This window comes from Chrysemys picta, chromosome 25, assembly GCF_011386835.1.
Source record: "Chrysemys picta bellii isolate R12L10 chromosome 25, ASM1138683v2, whole genome shotgun sequence".
Classification (NCBI taxonomy): domain Eukaryota; kingdom Metazoa; phylum Chordata; order Testudines; family Emydidae; genus Chrysemys; species Chrysemys picta.
The window spans coordinates 5,965,241-5,985,502 of NC_088815.1; the positions used below are offsets into that span (position 1 = coordinate 5,965,241).

At 56.7% G+C, this 20,262-nt stretch overlaps 1 protein-coding gene across 19 annotated transcripts in view; it reads left to right on the top strand.

The window, feature by feature from the left end:
* Positions 1 to 19,446, top strand: part of CSNK1G2 (casein kinase 1 gamma 2) — a 91,011-nt gene extending 71,565 nt beyond the window's left edge. For 7 of the 19 annotated variants that reach the window (XM_024107916.3, XM_065578612.1, XM_065578618.1 and 4 more), the window contains 9 exons: positions 1,107 to 1,341; positions 2,246 to 2,331; positions 8,552 to 8,636; positions 9,158 to 9,306; positions 9,754 to 9,837; positions 11,897 to 12,019; positions 12,697 to 12,804; positions 15,194 to 15,300; positions 16,293 to 19,446. In XM_024107916.3, the coding sequence (XP_023963684.2) occupies positions 1,107 to 1,341; positions 2,246 to 2,331; positions 8,552 to 8,636; positions 9,158 to 9,306; positions 9,754 to 9,837; positions 11,897 to 12,019; positions 12,697 to 12,804; positions 15,194 to 15,300; positions 16,293 to 16,347 (1,032 nt within the window). In that variant the 3' untranslated portion in view covers positions 16,348 to 19,446. The remainder of the gene's footprint in view (positions 1 to 1,106; positions 1,342 to 2,245; positions 2,332 to 8,551; positions 8,637 to 9,157; positions 9,307 to 9,753; positions 9,838 to 11,896; positions 12,020 to 12,696; positions 12,805 to 15,193; positions 15,301 to 16,292) is intronic. The other 12 variants (XM_065578613.1, XM_065578624.1, XM_065578623.1 and 9 more) reach the window with 3 other exon arrangements.
* The last annotated feature ends 816 nt before the right edge of the window (positions 19,447 to 20,262 follow it).

Genomic DNA, 20,262 nt, shown 5'->3' on the forward strand with positions numbered 1-20,262 from the left:
CGAATGGCCCTGGAGGGAGGGGTGCGATGGGGGGATTCAGGGGGATCCGAGAGCAGGCAGAAAGTCTTAGGAGATGTGTGGGCTGACGGGTAACTCCTGCTGGGGAGCCCCCTCTCAGGAAGTCTTTCCTCTTTGGATGGCCGTGTTGAATTGGAGACTGGGTAGATCACTGCACCATGACTCGGGAGGAAAGGGTTTTATTCCTGGCTCTGCCGCTGGCCTGTTGGGTGTCCGTGGGCAAGTCATGTCTCTCCGTGCCTCAGTTTCCCCATCTGCAAACCAGAGATGGTGGTGCTTTATTTCTCTGTGAACCGGAGGTAGCTTCATGTTGCTCAAAACTCCCAGGTGTTGGCAGGAGTCAGCAGCAAATCCAGGCTCAGAACGCATGTGGCTGACAGACCCTGTCTGGCCTGCCCTTTGTCGGGAGGGCGCTACCGCCCACAGAGACGCCGCCGCCCAGCCTGCACTGCTCCATGGAGACAGCCTCCCGCTCAGGATGGAGCACGGCGTGCTGGGAACCATAGTCCTGGCAGGCTGCAGCTGGTTCTGGTTTAGGAGCACTGGGTGCGGCATGTGGCCTTCTGGTGACCTACCCTGGGATCGCTGGAGGTTTTTCCTGGGATCTATAAAGCTCCACCCCTAAAAACAATCCCCTGCTTGGGCTTTAAAATGTAATAAGGCCAAGCTCTTGTGTAGCACCTTTCCTGGCTAGGTCCCAAAGCGCTTCACAGTGTGTATGTGTTTATCCTCCTGGCCCTGGCAGGGCAGGGCTGTTAGTGGAGAACCGAGGCACACAGACGCTCGTCCAAGGTCACTTGGGAAGGCTGTGGAAGAGCAGGGAATTGGATTCCAGGCCCCACAGGCTTAGGCTAGTGCCCTGACTGTCCTTCCTCTCCTGGAGCTGGGTGGGCGGGTGGGGATCCAACGGGCCTGGCTCTGAGAGCCAAGCAGAGTGGCCGCTGGCTTTAGCGGAGTTACCTCGATTTGAGATGGGGCGAGAACAGAATGGAGCCAGGAGTCCGGAGTGAAAGGTTGGGCATTGTTCATGCCAGCAGAGCAAGCCCGCCCGCGGCCTCCCGCTGATGCCAGCCCCTCCCCCCCCCCAGATCACGCGGATGGAGTACGTTCACACCAAAAGCCTGATCTACAGAGACGTCAAGCCGGAGAACTTCCTGGTGGGGCGGCCGGGCAGCAAGCGTCAGCACACCATCCACATCATTGACTTTGGCCTGGCCAAGGAGTACATTGACCCCGAGACCAAAAAACACATCCCCTACCGAGAGCACAAGAGCCTGACGGGGACGGCGCGATACATGAGCATCAACACGCACCTCGGGAAAGGTACCGTGCCCGGCCGTCGCTGGCACTGCCCGAGGGAGAGGGAGACGGGGGGTAGATAAGCCATGGGTCCTGCACTGCCCCAGGCCCGTGTTTCCCTGGCTCTGTGCTGATAGGCAACTGGAGGTGAGGCAGGTCTGTGGGGGGAACCTGTCCTGCTCCACTGGGGTCTCGTCTTGACCAGCGTCTGCCCCAGGAATGTTCTTGTCCCCCGTATTGCTCTGGGTAAAGGGCACCTGCGAGAGAGATGCCTGCAGCTAGGGGGGCGTTGGTTTCTGACAGCGAGGTGTCATGGGCTGGGGGTAGCTAGGTCTGCAGCCGAGTGCGCTTGGAGCACGATGCTAGGGAGCTCTAGCGCCCGACCACCAGTGAGCTAATGCGCTGCCGGCTGCTGGGCCCTGCCGCAGTGGAGATCAGCACTGCCGTGGGCAGGACGGGGTGTCTCTGTGTAAGTCCACATGGCGTGTCAGCCTCCTCAGGGCCAGGGCAGGAGAGCCCATGAGACGCTCAGCCTGCTATCGCTCACTTCATTCACCCTGATGAAACCCAGCCGCTAATGCCATGTACCCCAGACCGGCTGCCTCTAGCGCCTTTCTCCTGGTCCTGGTGGAGCGAGCTCCCCAGAGCCTGGTCTCATTCTGTACCAGCCCTTGACCCCCCTGGGAGCCCAGATGCAGTGATACTAAGGGGTTATGTGGTGCTCGAAAGGCCCTTTGTTCAGCTTTGCTTCATCTGAGCAGCTCAGCAAGTCTGGGCTTGCTCCCTCTCGTGAGCTGCCCTGGGATTCTTGCACTGATGGAGCTGCCATAGGGTGCGAAGGGGTGGTGGTGCTGGGGGCAGGGTGCGGGGCAGCTCTGCCCTCCAAGGAATCTGCACGTGGCACTTACCGTTTCTCTCTCCTGCCCAGAGCAAAGCCGCAGGGATGACCTGGAAGCGCTAGGGCACATGTTCATGTACTTCCTGCGGGGCAGCCTCCCTTGGCAAGGGCTCAAGGTAAGTGCCAGCCGGCTGCCGTCCTCACTGTGTGCTGGGGTGCTGAGAGAGCACAAGGGCCTGAGTGTGTGTCTCACGCGGCTGGCAGGGGGGCGCGGAGCAGCCGCAGAGACCAGGCTGGGCAGGATCCCCGCCCTGAGCTTGTGGGCAGAGTAAAGTTAACATGGGCGCTGACAGCATCAGCACACGCTCGTATGAGTGCTCTGGTTTGAGCCCGGGTGCCTGGCTGGCTGGCTGGGCACTGTAGGATGGACTTAAATGGGGAAAATGTGACTAATTGTCAATTCTTCTTCAAGTGATTGTTCACATCCATTCCAATTAGGTGGGCGCGTGCTGCGTGCACGGGATGTCGGAAACTTTCCCCTTAGCAGCTTCCGTCGGGATGGCAGGGGAGCCCCCTGGAGTGGCGCCCTTATGGCGGTGTATATATTACCCTGCCGGCCCGACTCCCTCAGTTCCTTCTTACCGTCCGTGGCGGCGCTGGAACGTTCTCTCTCTCGCTTGCGAGTGATCCCTTAGCCTTCAAGTCTTCTAGTTAGTTGTTCTTAGATAGTTATCCGTTAGCTAAATACCATTGTATTCAGGTGTCCGGAAGCTAGTTCCAGCACCAGCCTTGGGCTACCGGGGCATGCCGCAAACCAAGGGTTTCAAAGCTTGCGGGAAGTTTGTGCCTAACAGCGACCCCCACGACTCCTGTCTCCGGAGTCTGGGAGAGTCCCATCAGGCCGAGCGTTGCAAAATCTGCAAGGCCTTCAAGCCGCGCACTAAGAAAGAAAGAGACTTTCGCCTTAAGCAGTTGCTCATGGAGGCCGTGTTACAACCACCGGCCCCTGACCGACCGGCCCCGGCTTCTTCGGTGCAAAGTGCCCCGGCATCCGTGCGTGACCCGGCACCGCCCAGGCACTGTAAATCGCCGGCACCAAGACGGGACGACTAACCTCTCTGGCACCGACTAAGCATCACAAGAAAGGGGAAAGAGGGCGCTCCCCCCAAAGAGCTACTAAGCCGCTCAAAGAAGCTCCCGGCACGCAAAGACAGATTGCGGGCCCAAGCCAAGAACTGGCACCATCGACTCCGGCGCCACAGTACCCAGCGGATTCAGTGCTGACGAATGTCTGGAGGAGGGTCCTCAAACACCCCTCCATGCCCGACACTTTCGAGCCAGCGAAAGACCTCATTGAGTTGTCAGCGCCAAACCCCCTCCCATGCAGGGAGAAACCTCTGGCACCACCCAAAAGGTCTCAACACCGCTCCCGTTCGAGCTCGACGTCCTGCTATTCCCCAGCACCCACGACCCAGCGTGAGGTTATGGCACCGGAGGCGAACCTGCCAGCAGCGCCCACAGTGACTGCACCCCAGTCCATGACGCCATCGGTCGCCCGGCACTGATGTACGGCACCGACAACCTCACCGGCACAGAGTACAAGACACCGGTTCCCGTCCCCAGACTCCCGGTACTGTTCGTGGTCCTGGCCAGCCAGGCACCGCTCCCCAGCACCCTGCGGCCACTCAACGTTCGGCACTGCCCTGGTCCTCTCTGTCGGCATCCTCCGGCTCTGAGGCCATCTCCGGTCACTCAGGCAGGAGCCGTATCGCAGGCGGGGCAGAAATAACAGGCATAGAGAGAACAATGTGCCTAACCAAGGCCAGAATAAACCCCAGCCTGGAAACAAGCAAGGGTTTTGAAGGCACGACCATGGACAGTGTACCAACCCAGTTCACGGATCCATCCCCACGGTTTTTAAATCGGCTATCCCACTTATATCATGCATGGCCCATAGAACATTGGACCGCTGGGTCCTACTCATGGTACAGGTGGGATACTCTCTCCAGTTCTCCTTCCTTCCTTCCCTCCCTCTCTCCCTCCCTCCCACCCACCTTCCTGTCCCTCTTCAGGGACCCCTCTCACGAGCAACTCTTCATGCAGGAGGTTCGTTCTCTCCTCAAGATAGGTGCAGTGGAGGAGGTTCCACAGGAGCTAAGGGGAAAGGGGTTTTACTCCTGTTACTTTCTAATCCCCAAGGCAAAGTGGGGTCTTCGACCCATTTTAGACTTTCGTGGAATCAACACATTTATGGTCAAACTCCGGTTCCGCATGGTCTCCCTAAGCACTATCATTCCATCTTTGAATCCGGGGGATTGGTACGCTGCCCTCGACATGAAAGATGCGTACTTCCATATTGCCATTCATCCGGCGCACCGACGCTTCCTCTGGTTTGTCGTAAACCAATATCACTCCCGGATCACGGTTCTCCCAATCGGCCTGTCCACAGCCCCCCAAGTGTTCACAAAATTCATGGCAGTGGTGGCAGCCTTTCTGCGGAAAAGGCAAGTCCGAGTGTACCCCTACCTCGATGACTGGCTACTCACACGTCGTTCCACGGACGAGGTCCAGTCCCACGTGACGATGGTCCTGGACACGTTTCACAGACTGGGGCTGCTCCTCAATGTACCCAAATCTTCTCTCTCATCTACCCAAAGGATCGAGTTCATAGGGGCAGTCCTGGACTTGGTACTGGCTAAAGCGAGCCTTCCAGAGCCCAGGTTCCAAGCCATAGAGCAGATTGTCAAATCATTGCTTCAGTATCCCACCATGACAGTCAGGTGTTGCCTGCAGCTAATAGGGCATATGGCAGCATGCAGTACATGGTCAAGCATGCCCGACTGAGACTCAGACCCATGCAAGCGTGGCTCGCACTGTCTTACCATCTGTACAGAGACCCCCTTGGATCTTGTGGTGATGGTCCCTGGACAGGATCTAGAATCCATGTGCTGGTGGCTGAACCGACCAGTGGTCTGGGCAGGGGTCCCCTTCGCCAAGCCCCAACCTTCTCTGACGTTAGTAACAGACGCGTCAGATCTGGGCTGGGGCTCACACTTAGGGGATCTGAGGACACAAGGCTTGTGGTTGAGGGACGAGAGACCTCTCCATATCAACCTGAAGGAGCTCAGAGCAGTTCGTCTGGCCTGCCAAACCTTTCACGCCACTTTGCAAGGTCACAGTGTGACAGTCCTGACAGACAACAACACCGCCATGTGCTATGTAAACAAACAAGGCGGAGCCTGCTCCTCACCTCTCTGCCGCGAGGCTCTTCTTCTCTGGGACTTCTGTATAGCCCGATCCATTCAGCTCGAAGCATCCTACCTTCCAGGAGTACGGAACGAGCTGGCGGATCGCCTCAGCAGGTCATACCACACGCACGAGTGGTCAATCAGATCGGCCATCATACAGTCGGTCTTCCAAAAGTGGGGTTATCCCCACGTAGACCTCTTCGCCACCAAGAGCAACAGACAGTGCCCTCAGTTCTGCTCATTCCAAAACCACAGTCTGGGCGCCATTGCCGATGCATTCTTAATACCATGGGGCGAGGGTCTGAAGTATGTCTTCCCTCCTATCCTGCTTGTCCACCGGGTCCTCCTCAGAATTCGCAGAGAGAAGGCGACGGTAATCATGATCGCCCCATCTTGCCCCCGACAGCATTGGTACTTAACCCTCCTAGAGCTGTCCGTAGACGCCCCGATTGCCCTGACCCTCTACCCGGATCTGATTACGCAGGACCACGGGAGCCTCCTTCCCCCGAACCTGCAATCTCTACATCTCATGGCGTGGAAACTCCATGGCTAAATCCCATGGAGAGCTAGTGCTCTGTCGGTGAGACAAATTCTCCTCGGCATTAGGAAACTTTCCACTAGGACTACTTACCTGGCAAAATGGAAAAGGTTTTCCTGTTGGTGTGAACCCAAGCGCCTTCAACCGCTCCAGGTTCCTATCCCAGTTATTTTAGACTACCTCCTACACCTTAAGCATCAGGGGCTATCCCTTTCCTCCATCAGAGTACACCTGGTGGCCATTTCAGCTTTCCATCCAGGGGAGTCTGGGTCCTTGGTGTTTTCTAATCCCATCATGGGGCAATTCCTCAAAGGGCTGGAGAGGGTGTTCCTGTATTCTCATCCGCCAGTCCCAACCTGGAACCTGAACCTGGTCCTCTCCAAACTCATGAGCCCACCATTTGAGCCCCTGGCCATCTGTTCCCTCCTCTACCTTTCTTGGAAGGTGGCGTTCCTGGTAGCCATTACATCGGCAAGGAGGGTGTCCGAGCTGAGAGCCCTCACCTCCGAACCACCTTACACGGTGTTTCATAAGGACAAGGCACAGCTTAGATCACACCCTAAATTTCTCCCCAAGGTGGTCTCCCAATTCCACAAGGGTCAGGACATTTGTTTACCAGTGTTCTTTCCAAAACCCCACACGAGTCTGAGACACCACAGCCTACACACGCTGGATGTCCGGAGAGCCTTGGCGTTCTACATAGAGTGCGTGAAACCTTTCCACAAGTCGACCCAATTGTTCGTCACCATAGCTAACAGAATGAAGGGCCTTCCTGTTTCTGCGCAACATATATCGTCCTGGATCACAGACTGCATTCGCACGTGCTATGAGCGAAGGTCCCAGCCCCAGCGATTACGGCCCATTCAACCCAGAGCACAGGCATCTTCGACAGCCTTTCTGACTCAGGTCCCTATCCAGGAGATCTGTAAAGCAGCCACCTAGTCTTCAGTGCACATGTTTACAGCCCACTATGCTGTTAACCAACAGGCCAGAGATGATGCGCTCGTCGGCAGAGCTGTTCTTCAATCAGTCCTTCCATGACTCCTACCCTCCTGCAATGGTCAGCTTGGAAGTCACCTCATTGGAATGGACGTGAACAATCACTCGAAGAAGAAAAGATGGTTACTTGCCTCTTGTAACTGTTGTTCTTCAAGATGTGGTGTTCGCGTCCATTACAATACCCACCCACCCCCTTCCCCTCTGTCGGAGTCAACAGCAAGAAGGAACCAAAGGGGGAGTCAGGCCGGCAGGGTAATCTATACACTGCCATGAGGGTGCCACTCCAGGGGGCTCCCCTGCCGTCCCGACGGGAGCTGCTAAGGGAAAAGTTTCCGACGTGCGCGCACACCTAATTGGAATGGACGTGAACAACAGTTACGAGAGGTAAGTAGCCGTCTTTTTCTCCTACCCTCAGAAATGGGCCCAGACCAAAAAAAGCTCTTGATAGAACTGTCCGGAGAGGGGCCATCTACACCTCTCCCCCCGGTGGGCTCCCCTCACTGACAGCTGGGCCCTGATCCTGCCAACACTTTCCCACATGAGCGATGCCAGTGGAGCCAGCGGACTCCTCACGCGGGTGTTTGCAGGATCGGAACCCGAGGGTTTCCCAGACTCGGTCCATCCGTCAGTCACCAAGCAGCTTAGTGCTGAGTTCACTCAGCCGGTACCAGCCCCAGCTCCCGGGCTCCTTCAATCTGCAATAAATCATCATTCGTATTTTAAATTTCCTTCCGTGTGGAAATTCCTGCTGGAGGCGTGGGGGGCTCCTGGGAGGGAACGTGGCGTGGGGGAGGCTCCGATGTGCTTGGCATTGGCCGGCGTCCTAACAAAGTCCAAGTCCTTAGGGCAGCTACTCTGCCAGGGGCGGGACGGAGGCTGAGACACGCTGGCCGAGGGATGGGGGTTTCCTTCACTGTCGCTGTTTCTCTGTGGCCTTGGACCAGCCCCTTGCTCTCTCTGTCCCCGCTTTCCTGGGTGCCAGGTGGCTGCTGTAGTATTGTCCTGCCCGCAGCGGGGAGCGGAGGCTGTGCTGTGCCGATAGCTCCCGGAGAGGCGGCTGTATCGCAGCACCGGTTGTTATGGGCGTTTAGTTAACATTTCTCTGACGAATCCCACCCTGGCCACTGTCAGACTGTTTGGAAACCAAACCCCCCTGGTAGCCCAAGAGGCCCTGGTAACAAGCCAATCGTCGCTGTTCCCCTCCTCACTCTCACACCTATGCTGTGCCCAGCGAGGTCTGCACAGCTGTGTCTCTGGGAGCTCGGCTGTGTCAGTCCCTGATTGCCGCCAGCCAGGCTCTCCCTCCTCGTGCCATACGGTAGTCAGGAGAGTGGAATGTGCACCCTCTCTCTGCTGGTCTCCCTGCCGCTCTGGGCATGGCTATCCTGCTGCCCAGTCTCCCTGCTCCTCCTGAAACCCGCGATGGCCCAGCGGGATAGCTGGGATGGTACTAGAGTTGCCAGGATGGGGGGGAGGAGGAGGGGGAGCCCAAGGTCAGCTCCTAAACCCTGGCTTAGGGCTTTGGCCAGTGTGCTCCTGCCAGCCATCTGGGCGTGCGTGGCGCTTGTCCACGGTGCCCTGCCGAGCTCTCACCCGTGCTCCCCGTTCCAGGCTGACACGCTGAAGGAGCGGTATCAGAAGATCGGAGACACCAAAAGAGCCACCCCCGTCGAAGTCCTGTGTGAAAACTTCCCAGGTAAGGGCGCTGCTCGAGCCGGGAGGGGCCCGCGCTCGCGCCCGCATTCAATAGACCTGACAGCCAGAATCTGGAAGGGGAAACTGAGGCACGGAGGGAGACATGACTTGCCCAAGGACACTCAGCAGGTCAGTGGCAGAGCTGGGATTAGCACCCAGGTCTCCTGAATCCCAGTCTGGTGCACTATCTACTAACCTACACTGCCACCTATGGGTTACTGCACAGCTCGGTCCCCTGCAGCACCATTCACTGCAGCCTCGCCCCCTCCTGCCCCACCTCCTATAGCTGGGCTTGCTGAACTTCTCCCCCTGCCTCTGTCTGCAGTGGACCGGGGGGCTGGAGCGGGGTAGGATCTCTCCCCGTGGCTGTTCCCTACAGTCGCCTCCGTTCGGTCTGAGACCCACAGAGGCTGGAGGGTATTTCCCTGCTGCCCCCGTTCCCCTCGCTGTGGTGCCTCCCCGGGGCTGGGTGCTCCCTGGCCATGGCTTGCACGCCGCACTGAGTCCGCTGTGCCTCTGCAGAGGAGATGGCGACCTACCTGCGCTACGTACGGCGGCTGGATTTCTTCGAGAAGCCGGATTACGACTACCTGCGCAAGCTCTTCACGGACCTGTTCGACCGGAGTGGCTACGTCTTCGACTACGAGTACGACTGGGCCGGGAAGCCGCTAGTAAGTGCCGCTAAACGGAGGAGGGGGGGGGGGCTGGATGGCTGCCTCTGGCTCGAAGTACACGGGAGCAGCAGGCAGAGCTTGGCTGTGTGAGATTACAGCTGCTTAGTTCCCCTCTGGCTTCTGAGAGGTTTGCTCCCCCCATCCTCCCGTTAGTCCCTTTCCACAGTTCAGTGCCTTGTCTGCCCCCACCCAGAACACACACGTCGGCTCAGCCACTCGGACCCCAGGCTTCATTTTCATTCTAGTGGGGCCGGCCCAAGCCAGCCCTATCCCAGCCCCCAGGAGTGAGATCTCTCCCCTCCTAACATAAGCCACAATCCCACCCTCCCCCAGCTCCCGGGCCCTCTCCCCACCAGATGGTAGTGAAAGCCCAAGGTGCACACGGCCTGCACGGAGATTACTGGGCCTTTCTTGATGATTTTCCTCCTGCTGTCTTGATTACAGCCAACTCCAATCGGCACAATCCACAGTGACGTCCAGGTGCAGCCTCCGAACAGAGACAAAGCACAGCCACACGCCAAACACCAGGTGAGCCGCCTGCCCGCCCCCAGCCACGCTGGCTGGGCCTGGTCCCAGCGACAGAGCAGCTTGGCCTTGGTGGGGCAGAGCGAACCCGTCCGAGCGCAGGCAGAACCAACTGATTCATAGCGGAAGCTGTGGGGAGGAGGGGTCCAGACACCATTAGCCATTCCCGTGGGGCCTGGGAGGCTGAGTGCAGGCAGGCATCTCCTCTGGCCGATCAGCTGGCTGGTCCCTTTCTCTGTAGCCAGAAGGAAGGTGGCTGGTGTGGAGGTGCGGGGGAAATGGAAAGCCCTGAGGAGGGATGTGGCGGATTCCTCAGAGGTGGGGCATAGGCCCATGGGAAGTGCATGTCTGTAGGGTCTTTTGCCTCTGCACCCCTGTTCCAGCAGTGATTGCAGGGCGGGACCATTGAGGCTGGGTGGGAAAGGCTGGGCCAGTGCTCTCAGTGCACCATGGGGCTTGGACAGCAGGGTGGGACCATGTGCATCATGGAGCCTGGGCTGGGGATCAGTCAGGACTTCGTCCTTCTTGGGCTCAGACCTGACTGTAGAACCCAGCCCATGGGTGAGACCGGCTCACTGGTGACGGGCCTTCAGCTGTGGCTTCCAGGACAGGCTCCCATGACATCTCTGCCCCGGCACATGTCCAGGCCTTGGGGCGATGGTGGAAAGGCCCTGCTGGTGAGTCCAGAGGCCCTGAGCTGGTCCTAGAACCCCGTGTGGTGGGCGAAGGGAATGGGCTGTGGCGGGATTGCTGGTGCTGCCTGCCACGCTGGAATCGGCTGGGCAGCCTGATTCTGTCGCCCCACCTGGGGGACCATGAAGGGGACGTGGGAGTGCTCAGCTGAGTTAAACCAGCCCTTCTGAGGAGCTGGGCCAGCCTGCTGATTTGAGTCTCTCCATACTGCCCCGTGGGGAGAGCTGCAGGTGATGCGATCTTCGCAGTCACCACTATGTGGAGAGCAACAGAGGGTCCTGTGGCACCTTTAAGACTAACAGAAGTATTGGGAGCATAAGCTTTCGTGGGTAAGAACCTCACTTCTTCAGTCTTGCATCTGAAGAAGTGAGGTTCTTACCCACGAAAGCTTATGCTCCCAATACGTCTGTTAGTCTTAAAGGTGCCCCAGGACCCTCTGTTGCTTTTTACAGATTCAGACTAACACGGCTACCCCTCTGATACTTGACACTATGTGGAGGAGACTCAGCCTCTCTCTCTTGCTCGGGGGGGGCATAGAGACATGGGTGAAGACAGCTCAGGTCTGGGAGGCGCTGCCGGGCTGAGCTGGAATCCGTTCGGTGGAGCACAACTTTGTTGCCGGCAGGAGAACAGCACGTGGCAGCCTCGCCCTAGGGACCAGGAAGGCACTTTGCCGAGGTGGCTCTTCCCAGGGGCCAGTGAGGAATGGCCAGGTGGAGAGGGTGCCAGTGCTGGCTCTGCGGGGCGGGGGGAGGGAGAACTTTGCCTGGCTTAGCCTCTAGGAAAGCCGGGCAGAGTCCCAGGTAACTGGTCTCCTGCTGTGATGCTCCCAGAAGATGGGACAGCCAAGGAAACCCATGGAGTGGGGAGGACATTAGAGTGACCGGACCGAGCTCCGAATAATCGGCGCTCTCTTGTGACTTGTTCTCTTGCCCGTGAGTGCCCTGACAAAGGGGGGTTGATTCCAGGCGATGCTGCACGATCAGGACTTAGTTTAAAAACTGCTCGTCCCTAAGTATGTAGGGACCAGCGGGTTTCACACCCAGCCTTTGTCAAGGCTCAGCCTCCTCCGCCAGCAGCTGGAGAGAACTGGGTTCCCTTTGCCTTCACTTACCAAAGAAATCCTCTTGAAGCAGGGGTGGGACCTCCGGTCACCACGACCTCGGCCAAATGGAGCTGGGTTCGGCTTTTGGACCTGGGGCAGACATCAGAACCAGCTGGGTGCGGGCAGCACAGGCCGACCCAGCAGTCCCACTGCTTTTATGGAGAGGGAAAATTCTCCAGGACTCCTGACTCGTCCCCTAGTCTCAGTTATCCATGGGATCTTCTCTCTCTCTCTCTCTCTCTCTCTCTGACGGGCCGTCAGCAGCGGTGGGAAGAAGGGAGACTGGTAACATCCCCAGTGGAAGGTTATCCGCAGTGCGGTAGCTATACCAGGCTCTTCACAGAACGAGAGGTCCAGTGCAATCCCAGAGGATCTGATACACAGGAGGTGCCAGTTCTTCGCTGTATCTCGATTCCTAGTGATCACCCAGTTTACTCCAAGCCCTGATCTTTCCTGCATCCTCTGGCTTTAAACACTGCAGGGATGGGAAGATAGACCCGTAGCTTTAATTTCTGTCAACCCTCATTCTGCAAAATCACATATCCGGCAGCATCGGTTCCCCCACCTCCGTTTAAAACACGGCTTGTCCCCTCCAAGAGGCACTGCTCCGCATGGCGAAACCGCTTCCGTCACCAGCGTTTTCCAAAAGCCAGCAGCATGTCTCAGCATTGGCCAAAGCGAAGGGCAGCAGACCAAATGCCTGATCTGACTGGACTAGTGCACCAGAGACCCCGCGAGATCTTTGTGTTACAGTGGTGGGGAGGATGGGGGGGTATACGTGCGCACATGTGCCAAAGCGAAGGGGTGAGTAAAGCATGAACCCAGACAGCAAACCCGCAGCCAGTCAAATGGCTCTGAGTCCCAGCCCATTCCAGTCTGCTGGGATTTCACTAGGGACCACACTGGTTTATTTGCCTTAACACACTAGTGCTGCTCTGTTTATATTTTTGCTTTTGCATGTCTTATTTTCTTGACTCCTCTCCCCCACCGTTCCCACCCCCTCGTCTCCATCCTTCTTCTTCTTCTTCTTCTTCTGTTTTGTTTCCTGTCCTGCCGGTCACTAGCAGTCGCCCGAGGGGAACGAGTTGGGTGATCCTCAGGCTAGTCAGCAGCCTGCCGAGGAACCTCTAAGAACTCACCTAGCGACCAGCAGGCTTGGGGGTTCTGTGCAGGTACATGCAGTGTGCTGCGTGGGAGTGGAGGGGGCATTTCCAAAGGGGGACGGGCCACCGGGGAAGGGGCCTGTCCCACAAAACTCCGGCTGCAGCAGCATCCTTTGGGCTCAATTTGTGCTTATCCCCAGGATCGGGGCTTTGCAGCCTTTTGTTTCTGTCCGTGGACGTGGAATCCCTGGTTTTGTCCCGTAAGCCCGTCCCTGGTTCTCCTTCCCTTTCTGGTGCTCAGGTACAACCCTCCGCTCCTCCGCATCCCCTCTTCCACTTCCAGCATCAGTCGAGCTTGAAACCATGTCAGCTCTCAGATCTGCAGGCCATGCTTAATCCTGCCCCGTAGTCTTCCCGCTCTCTGTGACCCCAGCCCCTTGCCAACTGTCCTGGAGGTGTGTTGAAGCACATCTCTGCTAGGGTCAAGAATCCCCCTACCACAAACTGGGGCAACTCTGCTTTGTGTCTCTCATGGTGACAGGGAGAAATCCAGAGGCTTAGCTGGGCCCTGGACTGTGTGCTGGGTCTCTGTGGATTTCACCCTCGTTCCATGTAACTCTTCCCACAAACGTCCTAGTTCCTCACTAGTCCCTGGGCTTGTCTGTCTGTCCTCACTTGATTTGGTCCCCCGCCACGGGGCTCCTGGTGCAAAGCTCACCCAACTCTCCCGAGTCCTCTGTGTTCTCCCTGGCTCCTGCTCCCACCACCGGCCTTCGGGAGTGGGCAAGGGACACCCAGACCATCCCCCGCCGTTCTCGCCGCACAACTCTGCTTCCTGTGCTCTCTAGTCTCTGGGCTTGTCTTCACTGCAGTTAACTCGAGTTATAGCTCCAATGTGGGGGTGCTTTTAACGCCAGTGGGCTGGTCCCCGGGGGGGGGGTTGCAGGCTGCCACTCGAGCTGGTGCAACGTGGCGGCGGGGGGGCACCACCCCATGGCTGCGGTGACAGTCGCTTTGTGCCGCTCTCCCTCCAGCAATGCTGACCCGACCATACTGCGCTGCAGTGAAGGCACAGCCTGTGTCACTGCGGCTAGGCGTGAGCTTGCGTGGTGCCGCTTCCCCCACTGCTGGGCGAGGCTGGTTCGGCCTTCCCAGGGAAGGGGTGGGGACAGCCAGAGTTCAAGTACTAGGCCTGGACATCAGCCAGGTGGCCTGGCCTTGCCTGAAGGGCCGTGTGAAGAGGCGGTGAGGGGATCAGCGTTGCTCAGCTGCTGCAGTGCTGGCCTGGCCCCTCCTGTTGCCGTCCCCCAGGAGCACCGGCGGTGAAATCGGACGCGATCCCTATCCAGGGACGTTGGCTCCGTTGGCGATGGTAGCAAGAACAGCAGCTGCTGGTTTCATTTCTGTAGCAGTGTGGTCACAGGACCTGCTGGCGTGCGAGGGGTTTGGCCCTGGTGTGTCGCAGCCATTGGGGGCGCTTCTCTGTTCCATCTGCTCCGGCGTTAGCTGCTGCACGGGGAAGAGCCGGCACTGAGGATAGTAACGAACGGCGCGTGAGCAAAGGATACAGAGCTAGGGAGAGTCAATCCACAGCATGTGGGTCCAAGGCAGGACAACGTGTCTGGGCCAGTGGAAGTTAGTGGGAATCCAGGGCATGTGAATAGCTAAAACCTCAAGGCAGCCCCAGGCGCTTTGCCTTCCCCGGCTTGTTTTTACTGCTAAGTAACAAAACAGGTGCTGGGAGCAGAACAGACCCCCCACCCCCCACCTTTGTGCACTGCTGCTCCACTGGTCTAGTCGTTCTCTGGGATGCGAATGGCCATGGAGCGAAGCGCTGCCTAGCTTGCCATTGGCAGGCGGTTTCTGAGGCTCGCTGAGTTTTGATCTGATCGCACAGGAAGAGCCGGGTTTGAAAACTTGCTACAGAAATGAAATCTGGGCCCTTTCCAGGCGTGTTGTGTGGCAACCCCTGCCGAATAGCCTTCTGGAAAACCCTTCCTCTGCTGCAAGGAGACAGGAGGGCGGTACTCTCCGCAAGCGATGCGAGCTCGCCCAATGGCTGGGAGGCTCTAGCTAGTCTAGCGCCTATGGCACTCGTTGCCAACTTGCCCCGGGGCAGGTATGAGTCAGCAATGCTGCCACTCCAAGCAAAGCAGTCCTGGGTACTGGCATTTCCCTCCCCCGACCGCTGGTACCTGTAGGTCGCCTCCCAGGCCGGGTACTCGGAAGGAAACTTGGCTCTCTTACATTGTGGCAGTTTCTCTAAGGGGCTGCTGCTTCAGCCTGCCCCTTGCGCTATAGAACGCGTCCTGTGGGGAAGGCAGGATCGGGCACTGTCGGTGTGTACCCGTTTCCCTACTCTGGGCAGGGATTCAGTGTCCGACGGAACAGGGCCAATGAACAGCCGCTGTATTGCTTGAACACATGCAGTCTCTGACTGTCCAACTTTTCCTCCCAGGTGATGAGTTCCACCAACGGAGAACTGAACACGGACGACCCAACCGCGGGACATTCGAATGCCCCGATCACGGCGCCCGCCGAGGTGGAGGTAGCGGATGATACAAAGTAAGGACCTGGCTGCGCATTTGGTTTGCTTTATTTGTTTTGGGGGGGATTGGCAGCTGCTGCAGTGGTCATGCTGGATGGGTTGTTGGGGTTTATTTGCTGCTGTCTTTGGCTGCAGCGCTGGTATCCTTCTCCCCTGTGTGGAGAATAGAGGGGACGGAGTTCTAATGACTCTACAGGGGATTCCGTACCGAGGCTGTTCTCTCTAGCTCCCAGCCTGCTCTCCCGAATGTCACCACAGGTCTCCCAAGAGCCAGGACTTGTCTATTTTGGAACTGCAGGGGATGCTGTACTGAGGGTGCTGGCCAGAGACAGACCCTGGGGTTCATTCTAGGTCCTAGGAACGCAGCCTGTGCTGCCACACAGGTTCTCCCCTAAATCCCAGCCTGGATGCTGCAGCCACGGGCGGGATCGTTGGCTCACGCGCTGACCAGCATTCCATCTTCATCTGCCAGAGCGCTTGTCAGTTTCCTAAGGGTGGTGATCTCATTAGTGCCCCCTAACTCCTGTGAAACATACCGTGCCCACCCCCAGCGTCTTGAGGTCTGGGCTTTTCGTTGACCAGGGAACGAAAGAGAGATGGGACCCAAACCCACTTCTTGCTGGTCTGAGGGGCTTGCCAGATGGGTTCAGACTCATTGTCCATCTCGTCCAATAGCCCCTTCTGATAGTGGCCGGCACCAGCTGTTTTGGAGGGAAGGTGTAAGAATCCCCCAGCAGCAGATGTGGGAGAATCTGCCCCCCACACAGGGCACCTCCTGGTCGCTAATAGAGATCGGCTTAAGCCCCGAGGCAGGAGGTTCAAGAACACACCCTCCCCACCCCCACCCCCAAAAAACCCATCTGTTATCATGAACTGCGATGATTCCAGATAGTCTCATTCCCCCTTGAAATGTCCAATCCCTTCTGGAATCAGGAGGAACCTGCGGTTGGCCTTCAAGAGGACAAGTGCAGGTCTGGGGGCATGACAGCCTGTCTGCCTTTCTCCGCAGGTGCTGCTGTTTCTTCAAGAGGAGGAAGAGAAAAACCATCCAGCGCCACAAGTGATCTGCCAGGAACATCACGGATCAGTTTGTGCCGTATCGCCTCCAATTCTGGCTACGGATGGGTCTAGATTCCTGATCAGATCTGCAAGGCCTTCCTGCCCTCTGATTTTGATGGGGGTGGGGGAAGAGCCGTCATGACTTCACCGCCCCGCACCACGTGTGTGGATGGGGAGGGGAGGAGGGAAGTTCCCAAACTGCTTTACTTTTCCTCCACCACCACCACATCCACCCAGTGATCGTTTACTCAAACCAAGTCAGACTTTGCCGACGTTCCCACGCCCGTCTGTCGTGCAGTCCACAGAGAGCATTAAGCTATTTAAAAAAGGAAACCAACCAACCAAACCCACAACGTGAATTTCTTTTGATTCTATTAACTAGTTTGAAAACGGGGATCAACTCTACAGACTCTAAAAACGTTGCTGGCGTAGAAGAAGCCGAAGATAATTTCAAGAGCGGTGGGCTATGGAGAATTTTTTTTTCCCTGTCGCTTCTTTATCTCCGAAGTTAATTTAAGTCTCCGTGCAGAGTGCTGAGTTGTCAGTCTTTGACCTTCCTCTTTTTAGTGTTACGAAATTCTGCTTTTCTTTTAAAGATTGTGTTTTCCCTGTGAGCTCCCCCTCCCCCATTTGGTTAAAATTCTTTCCTTGTGGGGGCGATCAGTCGCTATGTTAGCCGAGTCTCTGGTACGGTGACGCGTGGAGGAGGGACTCGTCGACACTTTCGTTTTACGATGCACTTTTGCTAGCAATACAAGCGATGTTTGGTCTTGAAATTAACAGTTAATTACTAAACTGGGGAAAGCAGGTGGGGGGGAGGGGAGGGGAACTGAATTTAGGGTCTCAGGAATGGTTGGGAGCTTATCGGAACCCTGAAGCCACGCCCTTGGCCATTTGAAATGGGCAACCTACCTTGGGGGCACCTGGCCAAGACCAAAGGGAAACTTGATGTTGAAGAGGAAGGTAGAAAAAGGATGTCTTAATGGTCCCTGCAATGAGCCTTGGGGTGGGGATTGTTTCCTGGCGCCTAGGACAGCCTAGGACGTTTTTATTGAGCACGGGATAGCTGAGTCCTGCTTATTCTCCTGGCATGAGAGTTCAGTGTCCTCATTTTATGTGAAGTTGCTTAACTGGACTCTTTTTAAAAAGACTTTCCTGGTGTCCAGACCCCCAGCCCCGTGAAACTCCCCCTACCTGATATTCTGATCAGCAGGGACCTCCCAGGAGGACCAAGGGCCTTCTAAATGAACCAAAACCAAGCCAGTGCAGTAAGGAAGCAGTGTGCATGTTCCCTGGGGGGAGGAGGGGAGGCCAGCCGGGGAGGAATGGTTAAAACTCCTTGGGGTTCTATGTCCCCCCTGAAAGGGGCAGCGTGGAGTGAATCAGAGTTGGAGCTTGCTGGGAAATACCAGCCCTCACGAGGATAGACCTAGCTCGGCCGTTCTCTCTGTCCACTGACTCTTCTTTCTGGAGGATACCGAGGGGGAAGGGCTGGAGGGGACCTTATGAAGGTTGAAACCTGCCTGCTTCCCAGTCCCATCACCGGGCTGGAGCCCTAGGCTTGGCCCACTCGGCTCATCCAACAATCAGAGGCCCGGGTGCTTACTCCCTAGCTGATCACATGTGGCAGTTCCTAGTTGTGGGTTTTTTTTTTTAAACTATACCCCACCCCCCACCCCCACACACAGACACAGCCACAAGGGGCACAACAGCCAACCTTAATTCAGTGTAAAACGACTGAGAATGTGTGTCTGGTTGTGCGTATTTACCACGACAACACAATTTGACTTGGGGTTGTTGGTTTGTTTTTTACAGGGCGGGCGGGCGGGGAAGTAGCATGTGGGTTTTTTTATTTTCCGTGTAATTATGACACTTGTAATGTTTGAACTGTAGGAGCTGGAAGCTGCTCTGAGGTTGTGCAGGAGGAGGAAGTTTGTGTCTGAGACCCTCCAAGCCTTTGTCTGAAATAAACACTGCCATGCTTTGCTGGCGCAAAGGGGGAGCGTGTGGGAGGTCCTCAAACGCCACTTGGGCTAGGTATGTCCTGCTTAACCCTTCTGTAGAGGCCCATAGAATGGGGCCCTGTGATGATTCACCGGCCAGCCGGGCCAACTCCTCAACTGTGGCCTCCATCCTGTTGCTGCAGCATGTGGGCTGCTGGGGGTAGGAAGAGAGGGCTGCAGGGGCGGTGGCTAGGGCCCACAGGCAGGGGGAGCCTAGCCCAGGCCTCTCCCATTCCTGCTGGAATACAGCAGCTTTGTCACTCTTCAAACCAAATTCCTTTCATTTAAATCAGACCTGAATGGTTAAAAACAGGCTGAAGCTAGTTCAAGTGGCCTCCTCCTTCCCCAGCATCCGCCCTGAGCTGGAAGGTCGGTGCCCCTTTAAAGAGCCTGGGGACTCTGCCTCAGACGCTGCCTCATGTTCTTCTAGTCTGCAGTTTGACTTCAACAGCAGTGCCTCTGTCAGGCTCCAGAGAACCAAGGGGGTGGGCGAGCTAGGCAAGGAGCGCACAGCCAGCTGCTAGAGAGCGCTTGGTTCTTGACAACTCAACAAATTCCACCAAATCAGGCCCTTTGTAGGGTATTTAGTTATGTGCAATGTTTGACCTTGTTTCCCAAACAATGCAAGTGAAACCGCCTTAAATCTTCACTGGAACTGTACGTCCAGTCCCCGAAGGTGTAAAATAAAAGTATGTATGTGAGTGGGTGCAGGTGCGTATTTGGACTGCTGTTTGCCATGTGTCTTTTCAGACAAACCTACGGCAGGCTTACAAGGAACTAAACACAAGGGAAAGAGGCCAGGGCGTTTGCCCAACTCTGTCTGCGGCCTCTCTTCCTGGCCGAGGGAGCGGGCGGGCGCTAGGGCTGCCTGAGCTGGAGGGGGCAGCAGGACACTAGGAGACTGACTTACTCACATTAGGGAGAGTCCGTACTTGTGTTGCTCCAGAGCAGAAGGGTGGCTGTTCCAGTGTGAATTTAGTTATGGCTTTAAATAAAAGTGTACAGACCTGGTATTTACATTTCTCTGATGCTTCCTGGAAGCCATAGAATTTAGGGGCTTTTTTAAAAAAAAATAAATAAAAATAAAAAAAATCCAACCCCCCCAGTTTCCCTCAGGATTTATTGTGGGGTGGTGCTGTGGGAAGGGGATGGCTTGTGGCACCATTAACAACTTGCGACAGCGCTTAACAAACCACCCCGAGCTCTGTTTTTGTGCATCGAGCTGGAGCCAGCCAGGCTCCTGCGTGACAGACAGAGCAGAGAACGTGGAACTTGAAGGGGTAAGTATGAGTTGAGAGCACATCCTGCTAGGAGCCAGTGTGGTGGGGGGGGGAACCTCAAGAGAGTGGGGTGAGCACCTGGTGCTGAGTTGTCCTTTGACAAGAACTCCTCATTCTCCATGTGAAGCAATGGCAAAGTCCCAGGGGTCGGGAATGAGTGAAAGAGCAGAACAAGAGCTGGTTGCTTGCCTAGAAGATGGAGTCCACAGGCTGATAAGGCACCTGGTGCACAGCGTCCCTGCTAACCAGGAACAAGGGCATTTTACATCGCTACTGTGGGGGAGCTTTACTATAGCATAAGGAATACATGCTCTAGCCCAGGGGTCTCAAATGACCATGAGGGCCACAGGAGGACTAGTACATTGGCCCGAGGGCTGCATTACTGACACCCCCCCACTCCACCCCTTCCATGAGGCCCTGCCCTTGCCCCCATTCCAACTCCTTCCCTGAAAGCCCCACCCCAACTCTGCCCCCTCCCTGCCCCCAGGGGGGTGCAGGGGTACAGCAAGGGGATCAGGGCAGTGGGTTGGGGTGGAGGAGTTGTTTGGGGAGCAGGATCTGGCCCGGCACATATGGCAGGGGTTGGGATGCAGGAGGGGTGCGGTTGGGGTGCAGCAGGGGGTTTGGCTGGAGGAGT